Below are 19971 nucleotides of genomic sequence, written 5' to 3'. Positions count from 1 at the left end.
TGTCACCAACTCTTAACTCTAGCGTGTCATAGATTCCCTCAATGGCGTCTCACCAACTCTGAGCGGTGTCGTGTCATACATTCCCAACATGACGTTTCACAAACTTTAAACCCTGACCTGCCCTGCGACAGCCATCTAACATATGGCCTGCTATAGCAGGACCATTTCCTGCTTGGATTCACATCTTTCTCCTTTCAATTTACCACCGTATCAAGGATTTCTGGTTTCACATCATTAGCCAAGCTTTCCATTCATGAAGACCTGTTCCTCGTTTGATTTAATATCTCTCTTCTCCTATTATCCGAATGCCATGTCCAAAATCTCTAAAAAACCATCTCATGTAACTTTATTTTGTTTTGCACAACCTTCGAAAAAAAAAGGGTATTTTGCACAACAAATCTTTGCATATTTTTTTTTCTCATTTTTCGCCTGTTTGAGAGTGTACGCTAACGAAGACGGCTCATTAAGGGTATTTTTATCCCAAAATCTTTTCTGATGGCTAAAAATAGTTAAAAGTATCCTGTCGGCCTTTTACAAAAACATGTTATTTAAAAGGGCTTTAAAAAAATCCCCATTTAAAAAAAAATATTGCTTAAAGATGGTTTTTTATTAAGCAAAATAGCATGTAGTAAACCCAATTCTCAATTGCATTATGGCATTCTAAATAGTTGCAACACCTATAACGCTGGCATTCTAAATCAAAGCAAGACCTCTAATGCATGACATGCTTCTTGCATATTCATCCAAATTTCCATGCCTTTCTCTTCTTTATTTATTTATTTTCCTTTATGGGTTGGGATTATGGGACATAAACTTTTCATGGTTGTGTTATCAAGTCATCTTGGTTTCCGGTTTCAAGCACTAATTGCGGATATTTAACTCAAAATTTCATCCATCACACCATCCCTATCTGCTGTCACCACTATGTTTTTTTGTTTAATTTATAGTTAATTAGGTTTTCCACCAATGTTACATTCTAATGAAGTAGGATCCCATCACCAACTTTGCACTTCCACATTTAATGGCGCATAATAACCTAAGGTTCATTTTTAGTGTAAAAAAATAATCATAATAACATAAACCAAACTACCTCAACAGAACATATATGGGTATATAACTTCATAAAAACAATATAAAGTTGAGCACACAGAGAGAGACAGAGAAGTACCAAGAGCAACAAGATGGTGATTTCTTCCACCGCCATCGAGAATCTTTCATGCAAAAGGGTATTGAGAAAAACCTCACTACCCTTGACATCTGCCTCATTTACTTGCCCAAATCCACCCAACACCCCATCTACCGATGCCTCCACACCCTTCTCTTAGCACAACCAAAGAAACCAATAACTATACTATGAGTTCGGTAATGGTACCCACATACAAATGTAAGAACCAGAGTTAAGAAAGACTTACTTCCCAATAGGCAACGCCTTCACGGTACCACTGAGTCTTCTTATGGTTATCTCCTTCATCTGCATCTCCAATTTGCTTCCTCCACATTTCCTGTGGGTTCTTGAATTCTCTGCCATCGGAATCGGAGCCAGCTGCCTCCATTGCCGTCCTCCGCTCCTTGGGAGTCTTGTAATTCTTCCGTGGTGGATGTAGGATTAGAGTTATGGGACACTGTTGGAGGGTCTGTGGGGAAACAGCTTGGGATATGGGCCGCATCCACATCGGTATGCCTTATCCTCCGCGCCTTGGGTTAGGCAAGCCCTGTTTGGTTTATCCTTTCGCATCTTCAAGCGCAGCTTTAATGGCCTCAAAGTTGCTGGTGAGTTTTTGGATTTCTTCTTCAAGACCTACAGCCAATCCGACATGATGCTTTATCCCTTGAGGAATGAACGAACCACCCAACTGCTGCTCCAGGATCATGGAAAGAAGTGCTTTTGCCATTGTTTTTGTTGTTTCTCGAATGTAAATTGATTAATGAAAACAGCAGTTAATTATTGGTTGACTGAACAAGTGGATGATGTTGAAGCTGCTTCTCTTCCGACCCTGTTTTTTAACAATGAACAAGTGGAAGACAATTTCTTAAAGTTGAACCCAAAATCAATCTTTAAAGAAAAAAACCATGAGAATTAAAATGCTTTATAATTCGTCCTTGTAATTTTTCTTGAATGACAACTTCTACGTCACTACGGAAACAATTTGACCAGGATGCTTTGTAATCCAAAGGCAATGCGTAAAAAATTTTTGATAATAAAGGTTATAGTGAAGCTAACTTACCAGCTGAAAGTTGTTTATCAAACACTTTTCCAACAGTAGTAATGCAATAAGAATTCTGAATCAGGAGAATTGCAAATGGTGGTGGTGGTGGTGGTGGCTGTATAGGCGCCACCAAGCGGGCGGTGGAGAACGATAGTAGCAATCGCCAATACGGTAGGACGTGGGAGTCTTTTTTTTTCTTTTCAAGCAATGCGAGACACTGGAGTGATTTTTATTGGACAACATATGTGGAAGAAGTTGTCCAAGGACGTTGGGTTGGTGAGGGATGGAATGTCTAATTGATGAGTGATGACAAGATGTGTACTATCTTTCTTTCTTTTTTCTTCTTATTTATTTGGCCTTCACTCATCGCATAGTGCTCTTCCTTGAGGAGCTTTGGCAATGCCACATGCCAAATGCCAAAATTAAACTCAACTTTGGGGATAAATAGGTCCAGTTGGACTCTTTAACAAATCCGCCCAATCTCTGAAAACATAACCCAATCAACAGAAATAATTAAATCACCTTCCAGCACGTCTCAATAAATAGCTGTCCAAAGTGTATATATGTCTCATGATCCACAGCTATCAATGCTGTCCAAACCATTTCATAAACATTGCTACAGAAATACACACGTCCAAAATTACCGAATAGTGGATAGGAGTGTTGACATAAAATCAACCTAAGACAAGAAAATATAAAAAAAAATAAGCAGCATAATCTTTGTTTTTTTTCTTCTATACTTGAAGCTATTACTTCAAATTAAACCCCTTCATTCATGAAGTACTCCTAATCTATTTAAATGTTAGAAACTTGAATATTTGACTTGATCACAACCTAGAATATTAACACAAATTTTGAGGTAAAATTCAAGGAATGTTAACTACAATAATTAGCCCTCCCATACATAGTTATTGCTTATTAAGATGATTTATTTATGAGATTTAGCAAGCACTAGTGGTAATTTCTTATTTTCAGTAATTGATTAGTTTATAATGTGGGTGATATGCAAATTTACTTCTTCAATGTAAATCAGTCAAGTAACATATACAAATTTTCTGTACGGGCTAGGAACTAATCTTTGTTGGAATTTAGTTGAGTTCTATGCTGTAAATCCAAGTTGCTTAACTTACATCAAGTTGACCCCTCTACGGCCATACCCTAGCGCAACAATTCAAATGTAAAATTAAAATTAAATTCTTTGTAAAAGTGATTAATATTAAGAAAGACAAAAAGAAGATATGGAGAGCGAAGACTCTGATAATTCAAACATTTAATACTCTTCGTAAGATTGGAAGATGGGAGATGAAACACATTTTTGGTTCTGCTAATGAAGAAGTTGACAAGCTAGCCAAAGAAGGTGTCTCAAGATCAACAGATTTGCTTCGGATCAACGACTCCATGCCAGCCCCGGAGAAGAATATTAACCTAGTGTGACGTGTTCTGTCCCCTGCTTTATTTACTTTTGTTGTGCATCACAATGCTCGCTGCTAACTTCATGGGAACCATTGATGTTTCTTCGTTTATACTGCTTTTTTTTTAAGGGATATTGATTGAACCCTTTTTTGGATCCTTCTTCTAGGAAAAGATTATGTACAGGTCCTTTTGTTATGGTTTTCTTACCTTTTGTAATATTTTCTTTTTAATACTACTTGGCAGGACCTAAGGTAAGTACTGGTCTACCCAAATTTTTAAGCCCCATTGGCTGTTTTTGATGTAGTCGTGGGTTTTTTTTTGACTGGTTGTAAAGGAATACTCTTATCCTTCTCTTTTTTAATATATAATTCATCTTTATTGTTTCTAAAAAGGAAAGATAATTCTGAAACAAAGTATTACTGGTGGCATAAATGTATCTATAAGTTGTACCATACTTAATTGATTCTCACTTTAGTTTAGCAAGGGGAGTGTTTCGTTTAAACAAGAAGAAAAGCATCAAGGACCTTTGGCATTTTGAAATCAAATCACTTTATAGAGAATCAGCATTACTCTATTAATTGGTTTTTAAGAGGATAAAGGTTTTAAGTTTGGGATTACTTATTTTTTCTTTAATTAAATATTTCCCTTTAGGTAAAATAATGTTATATAGCAATTACTTTCTTTTTGCTTTAGTTATACAATAATTACTTGCACAATGAAAACAAGTCGCGCGTATATTGTGATTACGATTCATTGTACTAATGCAATGACAATTCAAATTAATTAATCAAGTGAGTGATCAAAAATAATATTATTTTTTTCTTTATTTAAAGAACGAAATAATTGTGAGAATTTGGAAACGAATACTGATACTAATCTTAATTTCTTGCCTTCAAATAATTTAATTAACACATATCCTTTTTTATGGAATACTATTCTCTTTGTCTTTTGAGAAAAAGAAAAAGGTCAAAGAAAACTTACTTATCATTAAAGATAAAATGTTTCTTTAAATTGGTACTTTTTTATGAAAAATGTGGCAATCAAGATGCTACTTCCACAATTTTGCAACTAAAACAGCAAATAGAAAAGGACAGAGAAACAAGAAAAGCCTCAAGGACATGAAGGTTTTAAGTTTGGAATCTCCTATTTTCCCTTTTAAACTTGGGAAGCATCGTTATTGAAGCTGTTGATCACTAACCATGATGAATTGATAGGGCTGTTGACATAAAACCAAGCTGACACAATAAAATTAACAAAAACAAATAATAAAAAGCAGCAAAATCTTCTTTTTCTTCTTACATACAAAAAGCTACTATCTCAAATTAAACTCCCTGTAATTCTTAACTATGTACTCTTAATTTATTTAAATAAGATTTATATTTAATACACTGACAATGTATCTTATAGACACTGTTAATGCATCAAATATAAACTCATTCAAATATTAGAAACTTGAATATTAACATAAATTTGTTGAAATATACAGAATGGATAAGTACATGGTCATTCAACTCAAAGGTATGTAGGAAAAGCAGTCACTTATTTGCAAATCACTAGTTCAAGAATGCACATCTCTTCTGGCCAATAGAGAATAAAAGGAGCAGACAAAAAAATTTTTGATCTTTTTTACAGTTTGCTGTAATTTTTTAACTTATTAATGAAATTAAATTTTGAATCATTGTCTAAAAATGTTTCTCGCCTTTGTGTCTTTTTCTCTACCTTTCTTTCCCCTACAATCTAACCAAAATATAGTTGAATAAAATGCCCTGCAGTGCTACACATTATGAAGAATAAGCTTAAATATAGGAAAGTGTATTTGACGTTCAAAGAATTGTTGCGCCTTGTATAACCCAAACCAAGCTAAATCATTCACATCAACAACCTTGCTTTCATCTTTTATGTTGTTAATTTCTAGCTACAACCCCCTCTTTGCAGCACCAAGATGGTTAAGGACTTGAGGAGGTACTAAATTTCTGTCAAAAACAAGTATAGAATATGCCCATAGCAGAACAATCTCTGCCTTGTTTTCTCAAACAAACGAAGAAATAAATTTAGGTAGATGAAGAGAGAGAGAGAGATGATCAACTACTAGCCTCTTGATGAGAGAGGGCGTTTAAATGTAAAACCTAAACAAAGATTCCCTCAAGCCTTTATACCAAAAACAAGAAAATAGCATGTGCTTCATGCCCTGTCAACATTTTTTTTCTCTATTTAAAGAAGGAAATTATTGAGAGAATATAAAATGAAAAAGGCCAAAGAAAGCTTACTCATCATTAAAGATAAAATACTTTTTTTAATTGCTACCTTTTTATTCCAAATGTGGCTATCAAGATGCTAAGCCACAATTTTGTATCTTTTTTTAAAAATTCTATACCTTTATACTTTAAGCAAAATCAATATACAAAAGAGTAGGTGAACAAAAACCATCCCTACAGCTTAGGCATACATCTCCCTATATACACAACTGTGCTGGGATATACCACTATGCTCCCCTGTATACACAACCAGCCTTGCTCAAGATTGCAGGAGGTTAAAAAGAAACAAAAGGTTCTATACAGCGTAAAGACTTGTGTTACTATGAGAACATGCCTAAAACAAGCTGATTAATTAATGGACAAAGCTTTAAAGTGCTGAAAAGGTTTTAAAAAATGTTGAGGTGCTAACAATATTTTTCTATCTTTGTAGAAATTTTTTATACCACATTATTGAATTTCTTTAAAAGAAAATAAGAATCTAAATTACACATACACATCACATGATCAAATCCACCACATCTTTTGTTGATTAGAATTTATTAATGGTCAAAGTACCTCATAGGTCCTTATACTAAAGATTTTTTTGTCAATTTAGTCCAACTATCCAAAACTAGTTAATTTAGTCCTTGTACTCTCATATTTTGTACCATTGAATCTCTTTGCTCAACTCCATTCAAATTAACCATTAGTGGTATTAACGTCGCACTGACATATCAAAAAGTGCTAACGTAGAAGTGGCGTGTTAAACTAATAAAAAAAATTGATCATGTCGCTTTTATTTTTCTCTCTTCTCTTTTTTGTCTCAAACTACGTCGTTTTAAGCTTACTATTTAAAGCACATTTAGTTTTTTTTTTTTTCATTTTCCTTCCTTCTCTCTCTAACACTCTTCTCTCTCTCACTTTCTATCCAATCCTTCCATCCCAAATTTTGATCGCCAAACCCAGATTTCGATCACTGACCGCTGATCAGTAGTGGTCCAAAAATCTAATAAAAAATACAAAAAACCCAATCAACGGGCTTGTTTGCTGCATTTAGCATGGAACCTATATTGTATAATGAGAACCGAAAAACTGGTTCCAGTGTTAAGGTCATTTTGGTATTTGCAGGATTATGAACAAATAAAAAAACTATAATACTTTCATATTTACTATGACAAAATACTAACTTATAACTTAATTCTTTGGTAGAATAGCAACTCCTTTAACAATAAGTCCTCTCTTCCTTATCAATTCATCATATTGGTGACAGTAAATATCTAATTCTCCAGCAATTTCAAATGAAGTTGTAAATTCTCCGACAGGGATTTCTATCCACACTCCTGTTGGCTTGGTCATCAAAATTTCCTTGCATTCAACCTTGTACCCATTTGGAAGAGTGAATCCGACGTTCACTGGGTGTTCCCATCCACATGCTTCTTTTGCCAACATAAGCACGAACACAAGTCCATACAATGTTTTTGGTGAGAGTTTTTTTACATTGAATTTCACATGCATTTCTAGCCACCACACATCTAGAAGTTCGACAACATCAATCAACACATCACTGCAAAATCAAAAGTTTATGGATTAGGAAAGCTCTCGAGCTAGAACTATGAAGGATTCTAAATGAATAATAAATCTATGCTAACCTGTTTGTTTCTCTTTGGTATGACCAGCGCCAGTAAAGGTGGTTTTCCGCCCAACAGATTGAAAGATCTCTTGCAAACAACATGAAGCAGTATTTGCTTAACTTCTTATCCACCCAGTACTTCTGCAACAACAATGGCACCCACAAAATCGTGAAACTTTTCTTCCATTCAACTATTCATAAAATAAAATTCATTTTCGCATTAAGATGAGATCTTTAAAATAAACTTATATAGGACTTAACTACCATTCTGTTTTGATTCAAGTAAACTTCAGCATGGGGCTGGGAAAGCAACTTATCCATAGAGGAACTCTCAATAGGTGAGTCAGCATCTTTCAAGTTGGAAAATTCATGAAAATTTCCATCTGCAAATTCAAAATCCTACAACATGAAAAACACAACCCTTGATCATTAACATCAAGTTGAGGACACATTAGTGGAAAGAAACAAATTTCTTTTTTACAGTTTCATTATTTTAGATCTAGGAAAATCAAGATAGATTTTGAAAAAGCTATCCTAATTTTGGGAAATAAGGCCAAAAAAAATGAATTTTTTTATTTTTTATTAGATTTTCATACCATTAATGAACGATAGCCAAAATTTTCATTTAGGTGTCGGAATCTAGAGAGATAAGAGAGCTAGAAAGAAGGAAAGAAGGAAAATGAAAAATAAAACCTAAATGTGCTTTAAATGGTACTCTAAAACAATGTAGTTTTGAACAAATGAGGAAAGAAACAAATGCCACATGGCCAATTTCTTTTTTTTTCTTTTATCTTGCATGTCAATGCGACACCAGCACCACTAATGGTTAATTTGAATGGAGTTAAGCAAAATGAGTCAATTACATAATATCTCAAAATATAGAGAATAAATTAACCAGTTTTGAGTAAAGAGATTAAATTAACGAAAAATCTATAGTATATGGACCTATGAGGTACTTTAACCATTAATAAAGTCCAATTAATCAAAGAGGTGGTGGATACAATCATGTGATGTGTAATTTAGATTCTTATTTTCCTTTAAAAAATTCAATAACATGGTATAAAAAAATTCTACAAAGAAAATGATAGTGATAAACTTACTGTAAGAAGCACGCATTCGATGTGAGCAACAAATTGTCCAACACACTCTTCACAATAATAGCAATGATTTTTTGAGTTCCTTTCTTCTTCGCAAATGTCGCAATAGTATTCTCCAGAATCATCTTCCACAAAATGATTTTTAAGAGTCAAACGATGCATGTGATATTTGGATTTAACTGAACATGGTATGGGAACACATTTTAAGTGCAAATTCATATTGCACTCCACGCAATAATAGAAAGGTTCCTTACCAATGTAACTTTTGCATTTGTTACATAATTGGTAAGATTTCTCATAATCTGGCCCAAAATAATAGAGATTATGCATGTGAGACTTAATTTTTAAGGCCAGCTTCAGGGAATTAGCACAATGAAGATGAAGGTGGAAATCACACTGTCGACAACTATAACCGATACTTTCAATGATTTTAAATCTACAGGCAAAACAATTTTCCCAATCGCCGATTTGTGGATGAAGGGGGTGTAATGGATGAAAGTTGAGCTGCATCTCCCGCATAAATGCAAGACAAGATTCATGAATTTTGATATTGAAACAATCACGACATGTATAACCTGGACCCAAGATTGGTAGCTTGCAAGCATCGCATTCCAAAGCCAAATCTTTGAGACTGGATCTACGATTGAAGAAATCTAGCTTATGATTTTGATTGAAAGGGCACAACTTGGAAACTTTCTCCATCTCTTTCAGCTTTTGCCCCTCATTTTTTTGTGGGATTGGAGTGGTAGCACAGTTTACATCAAGTTGGAAATCACATGGAAGGCACATGTAAGCAAACCCACTAGAATGTTCCCTACATGCATGACATGTAAATTCAACTATATCTGTGAAGAGCTTGAGAGGATGCTGGCAATGAAAAGGGTGTGACACCTCAAACGGCAATGCAGTGCACGTTTCATGTAAGTAGTATTTACAATCTCCACAAGCATAGTGTTGATCAAAAATTTCTTGACAGCAAGCATTGCAGAGAAGACTTTCATTCCGTTCAATTGCCCCATTATAGCTCAAGGGATGTTGATGATCAAAATGTTCAATCTGCGGCTGCACAACCAGGTTGAGTGAAGAAAGTTACTAATCTTCCACCATTTGTTAAGCAGAGTGCATCCTTAATTTGTAAATTGTCATAATATTTTATTTTCATTTATGACTAAACAAACTCGATTTTTTTCATCTACATCTTTTGGAATTTATTTTAAATTCATCTATCCATCAATACACTATTAAATATGGAACGAATTTGCCATCTAAACACTACAGTTATGTCCATGTGACTACTTTCACATAATTCACATAATATGTGGAATTTACGTGACAAATTTCACTTCCATTTTATTGGCATGTTAATATACAGATGGATTTGAAACAAATTCAAAATGGCAAATGAAAACGAAAAATTACAAATAGGTCAAAATTAATAGTAAAATTTACTCTTTATTTTTGTTTGAAAAGTAAAAAAAATGAAAATTTAAAATAAAACTAAAATATGGAAGTAATAATTAAATAATCAAATATATATGTTCATAAATTAACATGATGCACGTATATGTTTTTATTTTATTCAACATTCAATATTTTTACTAAAGCCTTCTTCAAATTGATTTTGAATACTGCTATATAAGTAGAGGTTTCTTACCTATGTTATTTACATTTTTTAGTTTTTTTTTCATTAAATTTTATTCAAAAACGTAAATAGTGTTTATTACTAAAAAATCTTTATAATATATAAATCCAAGGAATTATAAAAGACCTAAAGTGATGTAACCTTCAAAAAAAAATTATTGGCAAGTGAAAGCATCACAATAATATCAACATACACCACCTTCAATGTTGAAGCTTCGCCATCCAACAAACTAGAGGTCACACTTTGATCAAGTTTTATATCTATAACCTGGGGAAGTGAAACTATTTAACATCAAAATTTTTCTAAATGGCACAGTATATGTGACCTATGATCAAATAATTAATAGATTATCTAATAAAAAAATCATTTATTAAATTTGTTTAGAGAGAGAGTAAATTTCTCTTTACCTTATTGAGTACACATTCGATGTGAGCAACAAATTTGCATTTCTTGCAACAATAAACACTATGCTTGGGTTTTCTTTTTTCTTCACATATATCACAATAATATTCTTCAGAAACATCTTCTATAAATGAATCCATAAGCATGAGATCATGCCTATGATACTTGTGTGAAGTAGAATGTGGTATTGTAAGACATTTGAAATGGTAATTGAAATTACACTCAACACAACGATAAAAAGCACTTTCGTTCCCTATAGCATCAAAATTAAAACCACAAATCCTACATAGGTGGGTAGAGATATTAGCTTTTATTCGAAAATAAGTAAGATTATGCTCATGTAACTCAACCTTCAGACTGGGTCGTAGTTCAGCACAATGAACATGAAGGTGGAATTTACATTTTCTACAGCAAAAGGCTTTTCTGAACTCCCATATTGGTAGGTTACAAGCATTGCACAATCTATTATCGAAATGAATGTTGCATAATGAAAGAGGGTGTGATGGATGAAAAGGGTGTTTGAAGATTATGCTAGGCATGTTGATTAGGCACGAATCGTGGAACCAGATATAAACTCCATCGTCAAGACAACCATAAGACATTCCAGACAAATGATTCTCACACCAACTACATATATACTCATACTTTCTCACTCTCCTATAGTTAAAGAGGGTCAACGACTTGTTGAAACGACCAATTTTTTTGGATGTCTCGTCACTGAGTCTATTTTTCTCATCATTGATTGAAAAAGCACATTGAAACTCAAGGCTAAAATCACAATCTTTGCAATGGTACCTATGACCTCGAGAAAGATTGAAACATTTAGCACATATGTAATCTATGTGATTTGACCATAAGAGACTAAGATTGTGTTGAGAATGGAAAGGATGTGCACTTATCTGCAGAGGTAGCTGATGATGAACGCAGGGATTATGAAACCAAATCTTGCATCTTTCACAATAATAAGCCAAACCATCAATTTTCTGATTGCATATATTACAAGGTGCCTCTGATTCAATGTAGTCATCAAAGAGCAAGTGGTGTTCATGAAGAAAGGGTTTGATATCCATCTCAAACAAAGAAAAAAAAATTTAACCTTTCCATGGAAAAGGGTGTTTACATATTAAAAAACTAAACATAGATTCCCTCAAGCTGTAGATACTATTTTTTTATGTACTTTTATTACTATTTTTATTACCTTATTATTCTATTTTTCATTTTCATTTTTATTCAATAAAAATTAGGATAAATCAATGGCTAACCGAGTACTAAGGAGAGAATTTTCGGCCCCTATATATATAAAAGCAGAAATCTTCACAAAAGGAGGGGCTCTTTCAACAAAAATCTCCAGAAAAGAGCAAACACCTAGAAGCCAAAAACTTCTAACTTTTTAATCTAGCAGCCGGATACCACAACCAAAATGGCAAAAGGCAAAAAAAAAGAAAAGCAAAAAGCATCAAAACAAAAATCCAATGTTTACAAAGACGTAGATCTAGGAAATGGGTTCGGTTGGGGACTGATTTGTGAGAGCGAAAGGAAGGTTCTGGCAGTGTGCGGGAGAGAAAGTTGATTTCCTCTTTTGGGATTGGGAGATTCTCATTACTTCCAAGCGAAAGAGAAAGAGAGAAGAAAGTGAGCTGAAGGTTCAGAGAGAAATGAGAGAGAGCCGCCGGCGGTAGAGAGAGAAAGTAAGGGGAAAAATGAAGGAGAGAGAGAGAGAAAAGGAGGAATTTATAGTTAGGGTTGTAAGGAGCAAAGTGCCAAACGGCACCGTTTGGAAAATAACACTACAAAAAGGGTGAGGGCTGGTCTTGCGAATAGGAGCAAAAGTATCCATCTAAAGTATCATTAGACTAAGGATTAAAGAATTGGTAAAAAGGAATAGTAAAATTTACTCTTCATTTTTGTTTGAAAGGTAAAAAAAAAAAATTAAAGATAAAATTAAAATATGGAAGCAATAATTGAATTTAGGAACATATACAGCTTCAAAGGTATGCCGGGGATAAATATACAGCTTCAAACGAAAAAGAACAAAACTAGTCCACAAGGAGCTTGTAAAGTAAAAACAATTTGAGGTAATACGCTAACAAATTACATAGGAAGAAGATACAATCACATCCTACACCAGAAAGTTTGAGTACTCCTACAACAATGCAACAAGGTAGAGGCAACAAATCATTTGATGATGTCAGGTCTGTTGGCTTGCGCCTTGGATCTTGTCTTGAGAACCTTCTTTGGCCCTTCAGTTGTTAAAGCATACATCTTTACAGCAAACAATTCCTCAGGGAGTCCTTTCTGGTCCTGTTTTCAAAACAACAAACAAATAAATAACAAAAGGAAGGATACATTATGATAGTTGAAAACCCTAAAATGAAGTAGGGGGATTGCAAACCAAACCTGCCCCTATTTCTAATGGAAACTTTGAACATGCAACTAGAAATCACACCCTTATCGATTCAACTCAGCAACATCAAATAAGAATATAAGGATACAAAAGATGATATGATATCTAAAACTTACCAAACAACATAGATCACACAACGCCTCTCACTAATGTTATGCTCTTGGGGCACATCTGAAAGTCAATGGAACGAGGGCTTCACAATAGGAGAAGCCCTCTCTCATCCTATAAAGCCCGCACCTATCATTGGATTTTTAGCTAGACCTTGTATTTTAACGTTTCAAGATCTAAATTTTTGAATGTTGGCTTAGAGACTTAGTTGTTAAGACAATGGCAACATATGAGGCTATTAGTGCATGATCTATATAAACTTATCAGTTTTCAATGTGTCATCTTGGGATTGTTATGTTGCAAGTCAAAGGTTATGTGTAACAGACACAACTGGATGGGTTGGCAACTAATCTTTGTTGGAATTTGGTTGAGTTTTATGGTGTGAGTCCAAGTTGCGTAACTTACATCAAGTTGACCCCTTTACCGCCATAACCCAGCACACAATTTTGAGGTTGATTATAACTTTAATTATTAAAGTATCCAGTTTTGACTTCAAGACCATAATTTCTCTGTAAAAGTGATTGATAATAGGGAAGATAAAAGAATACATGATATAGGTAACTCTGCAGCAAAGTATCATCGGTGCCATAAATGTACCATATCTATAAATTGTACCATACTGAATTGATTCCCACTTTATTTTAGCCAGTGAGGGGGGTTTTGCTTTTCAGAATCAAAACAATGGAAGTTGGGGCTGATTAAGAACTTTGAGCACCATTTAAGATACCACAGCAGACCTGTGTAGCTTTATGTATTGTATATTCTTTCAAAGTCAAAATATAGTTAGGATTAGGCCTCATGAAACAACAACTGTCAAAAGCATTTACGAGTAAACTAACAGAATATTCAGTTTAAAAAAGCGTTATCAACAGCTTATTAAGTGGTCAATATGCAATAGAAGGTACCTTTATTTTATACAGGTGCAATCCACATCGACGAAATAGGGCCTTGAAGTATAAGTCAGATCTGGTGATGCTTCAATCTTCTTTATCCAAGACAAATCCTGCAAACAAGTGATAGCTCAGTGAAACTCATTTTGCCACTGAACAATTCCACTGACAAGTTCTCCACATGCAAGCCAAGTTAAGTGAATTTATGCAATTACTGCGAAAGGGGTATAACTACCCACTTGTCATTTAAAGGTTTTTAGGTGTTAAGTTTGGATTTTTGGAATTCCAGATTACTTTGTGTTTGAATTGTCCCTGTCTCAACTTTCAATTCAGTAACCTTTTAGTCAGTTTGAGCTGGTTAAAGTCTAGGTGCATAACTGAGCCAAATCAAGTTGACAAAATGACAACCTTGAACTTGACACGACTCAATTACAAAACTAAGACCTGAAGCTCAACTTGAACAATTTTTTGGAGGGTACATATGTCTGAGACCTCCAAGCTGGACTTGATAGAGCTTTATATTTTTCAGTGTTATACGAGTATTACATACATGGAATATTAAAATATATTAAAAAATTAAAAGTTGATTACGCTCTTGAACCATCTTGACTGAGTAATATAAACACTTGAACTAGACTCGATTGGTCACTTGAGCTCAAGAATAACTCAACAATAAACTGATTGAATCCAAGCATTTTGTGAGTTGAATGCAAGCAAATTATGAGACTTGAGTCCTAGTTTAAGTCAAGCCTTAGGCAAGTTTAATTGTTGGGCTAGGTTATGCAAGAGCATTCTTAAATTTATCTCCAATTGGTTATCTTATTATGTTTTACTTTAGTTAAAAGTTTGTAATTATGTTTTCTATCTAGTCATGTGTCGTGATCAGCATGTGATCATTTTTAATTAGTTTGAATGGCTAGGATTAGATGGGCTTGTTTGTATCGAAGGGCTACAATTAAAAGCTGCTGTAACTTGTTCCTACTTTGATCTTAAGATCAATTTTAGCCTTTGTTCTGGTTTTCTTCATTGTTTTTCTTTTGTTTTTGTTGTTTCTACTTCCATGCTACATCAAAGAGGTATCAGATGAACAGATCTTAAAGTTGAACTAGGATTTTAGCTTATAAACCATGGCTAATCGTGTTAGAGGACTTGTTAGTGGACGTGGAAAAGAAATCAAGACCAGCAAACAGAATCGGCTGAGTTTAAGGGTATGATTGAAGATTTGTTGCAGGCTGAGCAAGCTTTAAAGTGACAGGAACCAATGGGAGCCCGAATGGAGAATCCGCAAGGCAATCCTGACCCTTTCGGTTTACCGGAAGGTGGTCTTGAGGATGAAATTGAATATGGAGAGGCTGAAAACCCTTTTCATAATGCTCGAGCAGCAAATAATGCTGTTTGTGGTAGATTGGAAGGCTGATTGTTACATGCCTAGACTTAAATGGTGGTGGAGTTAGAATTAAGGTAGATGACTTCCGGAAAAAGATGCATGCAAAAGATTATTTAGACCAGAAAGCGAGTTTGTAAAATTATTTTTAGTAGAAACCAATGGTAGAACAAAGAAAGGTGCTGTTTGTGAAGCTTAAGTTGAAGGGACTGCACTTCAATGGTGGAAGAGCGTTGAAGAGCGGCAAGCACATCAAGGCAAGCCAAAAATCAACACTTGGGAACACATGAAAATGAAGATGAGGAAATTTCTGCCAGCTGATTAAATGGAGTTGAATGAGATATTTCATTCACTCAAGCAAAATAGTATGTCCATTGAGGAGTACACTTCAGGTTTCAACAACCTTTCCCTAGTGTTGGTTTCAAAGAGACTAATGAGCAGTTGACTTCTTGTTATCTAGCTGGTTTGAATCAATCTATTACAGATGGGAGTGACTTGTTTATTTAACCTTAAGATGCTCGACAATTGGTCCTAATGGCTTGTAACTTGTTCCGACTTTGATTTTACATCAATTTTAACCTTTGTTCTGGTTTTGTTCACTGTTTTGGTTTCTTGTTATTGTTTCTACTTCCTCACTACATCACTAGGTCATCTTTCCTTCATGAATTTTCACTGAAGAAAGTTGTACATAGACAGTGTTACCAAAAGGTGTCCCAAATTGGTAGCATAGTAAAATTATACCCCATACCCATTTGAGCAGATGAGACTCATCCCTGAACCTGCGAATTATAAGTTTCAACACTTTTTTGCTGTTTCCCTTGGTATCATGCAATGAAACAAGACAATGGAGCTTAAATATTCCTTTATCCGTTTATCCTTAATTCAACATTTAAAACATTAACTAGAATAAGTCAAAGCAGTAGCGGGCAGATGAATACATAATAAAACAAATTTAAACAGTAATATCAGCTCTAGAAAGCAACTTTATGAAAATTTTACAGCAGGACACCAAAAAATAAGAAAGTTTGAGGAATGCATAAAACAAAAACTTGCTGCTTCCCTTGGTATCAAGCAATGGAACGAGAAAATGGAGCTTAAAATTTCCTTTATCCATTTATCTTTTAATTATTATTAACTATGATGTTACTTCAAAGTTGTAGAGGGGCCAGATAATTACATAATAAGACAAAGTTAGAAAGTAATATCAGCTCAAAAAAGCAACTTTATGCCTTCTCATACGTGAGATGACATGCGGCATTTCAAAAAAGAAAAACACAACTTTATGAAAATTTACCACAGAATACCAAAACATAAGAAAGTTTGAGGAATGCATTAAACAAAACTTGAGCACTTCTTAAAAAGGGGAGGGAGAGAGGGAGGGAGGGCAAACAAACATGCTTAGAAAAATCAAAGAGTCATAAAGACAATACCGTTTCTAGCAATGTTCTCTTTCAGGACAAAGAATCCACCAGGTTTAAGGCCTACCTGGAATCAACAAATTAATTACTGTATCAAATTAAAGTGCAAATTATAATCTTTTAAATCATATATGCAAGAATAATAAATTTCAACAAGGGTCTTTCCAGGACACAACTTAGAGATCAGGCCTCCAAACTACATACACATACACATGCCCAAGAATTTCCATGTTGGAGCTTTTTATTATTAATATGTTTTGCTTAATTTTGATGAAAATACATTGAAGGCAGAGCAAAAAGTTATGCTCAACAGCACCTGGAAAAAAAAAAAGGTTGCAGCAAGGGAAGCAGGAGAGTAGGGACTCAAGGTGCCATGAAATGAATATGGCACTTTCTAGATTTAATTTTATTTCCCACCATTTACAAACTTAAAGGACAAAAGTCAAACTACCATCATTTCTTAAAACTTATTTCAATGCACAAGGCACAACAAAATTTGGTCACAAGCTTTTGTAAGGTGAGAAAACGGATGATAGCAAAATAGCTGTATGAATTGTAAAGCATTATCAAGCCTTGTTTCTGTGGTGCTAGGGATGGGCCCAAACACTCCAAACCAACCCATCAAATCCGCTACTTACCTAGCAGGAAGAAGAATAGAATGAACAACACGACACATTGCAAAAAAAAAAATTAAAATAAAAAAAGAAAGGACAAAAAGAAAAAAGAGTTTGACTATATCATCCTTCTGGTGTTTGCTATGTTATGTTCTCTAGACAACCTTAATTCCTATAGCTGTAAGAAGGTTTAAGAGAAGTTACAAGAGAGAAAGCTAGAAGCAATAAATTTGGAAAAGGAAAATTTGAGATACCATTGCAATGATCTGACAGTTCATAATTCAAAAATCAGAACAAGGCAATTCGAATGTATAGTAGACAGCAGGCAAGAAAATTTCAATACATAATTTTGATCTTTCCATGCACTTCCACACAGCACAACATGTCAAATAAAAAGTAAGTTCTGTCTCAAGAAGAAGATTTATTCACCTTTGCTCTCTTAAAAAATGAGACAAAGTCATCATCTGTGAGATGACCGATACACCACTGAATCCAAATAACATTGTACCTTCCAGCATCAGGGGTGAACTCCTGAAAAAGAAAAAGACAAAAAAATATGGTTGTCAAATTTCTGTTTTATAAAGTAAAATTTAGCAGCCAGAAGCATCAGAAGAAGACAAGTACATATGTCACCAACTTAGAGAGCTCATTCACTACCCAATATGCTGCTCCCCTCTTCCCCCCCCACAACACACACAAAAGAGTAAATAATTGTTTGCAAAAATTTACTTGAATCCAAAGGTTGTCTAATCATCTAAGTTTCACATTGCAAGCTAAAGCTACACATGTCCAATCTCCTTCCCACCCATCCCATCCCCATAATATCAGTCATATTAACTCTTCTAGGCTATACCTATAATGATTCATGACTAAAGCCGCCTACAGAATACAGACTATGTTGCCCAGATTCAAATGCGAGTTCCAGGTGCAAACCCATATTTAACATGTTTACATTAAATTTTGTAAGTTTTTCCCAGGATTGTACTCAAACAACATGCCTGCTTGAGGTGTCAATTACATGGCTACATCCGCAATAAAGGGTAAAGTGAAAAGTTGGAAATACATAGCTTACATAGACTTAACCATAGTTATGAATACTTCAACACATCAAGAAGCATGTATCTATGTGTGAATATAGTCTTGAACTACATTACCTGAAGGGGGACACAGTAGAAATTACTTGCTTTGTGCGCATCAGAGGCTACAAAATATTCCTGAGACAAACTTTGACGGGCAGCATCTAAGAAATGTGAAACTGGCTCAAGTAGATCAACCTGGAGAATGGTAAACGGAAGAGGGGTCAGAAAGCATAGCTATCACAAAGTACTATGCAGCTTTATTAAGATCATAGCTCCAACTCATACTATGATACTCTATAATCGGGTTTAAGACGGGTTCGAATAGTGATTTCACTACCCATATCGGATTCAGGTACTATCTCTTGAGTACCCGCTACCTGAACCTGATTATGTTAATATTCAGGTTACGTGGGTACCCGTCCCAAACCCAATTCCAATACTCGTTTATATATATTTTATTATTATATATATTAAATAATTTTACATTAGTATTTGAAAATATATTTTAGAATTAAAATATAATAAAATAAAGTATTTATTAATAAAAATAACAGTATTCTTGGGTCAAACCTTGTAGAACCTGAGCCTAGAAAATCATATCCAGGCCGCCTGTCCTATCAGGCCTGCAGGCTTCTGCTGATAACTTGGTCCATGGAGAGATCCACCAGCCACTCTCCTGTAGTTGGGTTTGGCCGATGTGAATTAAGCTGGTATGTTTTAGCCCATTAAAAAGAAGGGTCCAAATAATAATCCGCATGGCGATAGTCAACCCAATCAAGGAAGCAGTGCGAAGTGCAGCAGCTTAGCAGGGGGGCAAACTGCGAAATCAGTGAAAGTCTGAAGGAGGAAGAGACAATTCATGGTGGTGGAGAATTGATTCTGATGGGGAAGGTGAGTCACTCTGAACAATCAAGTAGGTAAACTTCCATTTCTGGTCTGTTTTTTCCTTGAACGTTTTGGTGAAAGTTTTCCTAGCCTCATGTGGTCAACAAATATAGAAATTAACATGTTTTGAATTGGTTAAGAGAAAATCACTAATCAAAATTCCAACATGGGAGATCTATGACTCCGCAATTTTTTTTCTTTTGTTGAGTTGGAGCCTAGTCTGTGGAGTGGTTATCTCAGAAAAAACGCTACAAAATTGCAATATTGACTAATGTTCCATGGCCTCTTCGCTGCACGTTCCATACAATTATCCGCAGGATTCATGGCCTCTTCCCTGTTCTACTGGTGACAACAACATATACCATGCAATGTAGATTTAACAAATATATGCTGTACATGTGAGTATTTTCAGGAGTACGAAAGCAGAATGAGAGCACATGATTTGAGCTCTTCTTCCAGAGTTGCACAGAATGGGTACTTATTGGATGAGGGGGCAGGGCTGTTTTCTATTTGATGCTGAAAAGGAAGGGGCTGTGATGTTTTTCTGACTTCTGAGATATGTTT

General features: G+C 34.7%; 1 protein-coding gene and 2 pseudogenes across 3 annotated transcripts; all 3 read right to left on the bottom strand.

Moving 5' to 3' along the window:
- The window catches only part of LOC108662476, a 72098-nt pseudogene extending 69814 nt beyond the window's left edge, over positions 1–2284 (bottom strand).
- On the bottom strand, positions 6992–12324 carry LOC108662474. 3 transcript variants are annotated; one of them, XM_018122930.1, is made up of 6 exons: positions 10631–12324; positions 10422–10490; positions 8585–9643; positions 7749–7883; positions 7504–7625; positions 6992–7418 (listed from the first exon to the last, which is right to left on the bottom strand). In XM_018122930.1, exons 1-6 carry the CDS (start codon positions 11693–11695, stop codon positions 7049–7051), a joined length of 2820 nt encoding a protein of 939 aa, XP_017978419.1. In that variant the 5' UTR covers positions 11696–12324; the 3' UTR covers positions 6992–7048. The 3 variants fall into 3 exon arrangements, with proteins under 3 accessions (XP_017978419.1, XP_017978420.1, XP_017978421.1); XM_018122931.1 differs by having other exon boundaries at positions 8585–9637; XM_018122932.1 differs by lacking the exon at positions 10631–12324 and having other exon boundaries at positions 8585–9641; positions 10420–10508.
- LOC18595122 overlaps positions 12558–19971 on the bottom strand; it is an 11362-nt pseudogene continuing 3948 nt past the window's right edge.

The sequence above is a fragment of the Theobroma cacao genome, chromosome 6 (assembly GCF_000208745.1).
Source record: "Theobroma cacao cultivar B97-61/B2 chromosome 6, Criollo_cocoa_genome_V2, whole genome shotgun sequence".
Classification (NCBI taxonomy): Eukaryota; Viridiplantae; Streptophyta; class Magnoliopsida; order Malvales; family Malvaceae; genus Theobroma; species Theobroma cacao.
Note: the sequence above shows the minus strand (reverse complement) of the source record. Positions and strands in the feature narration are given on the sequence as shown.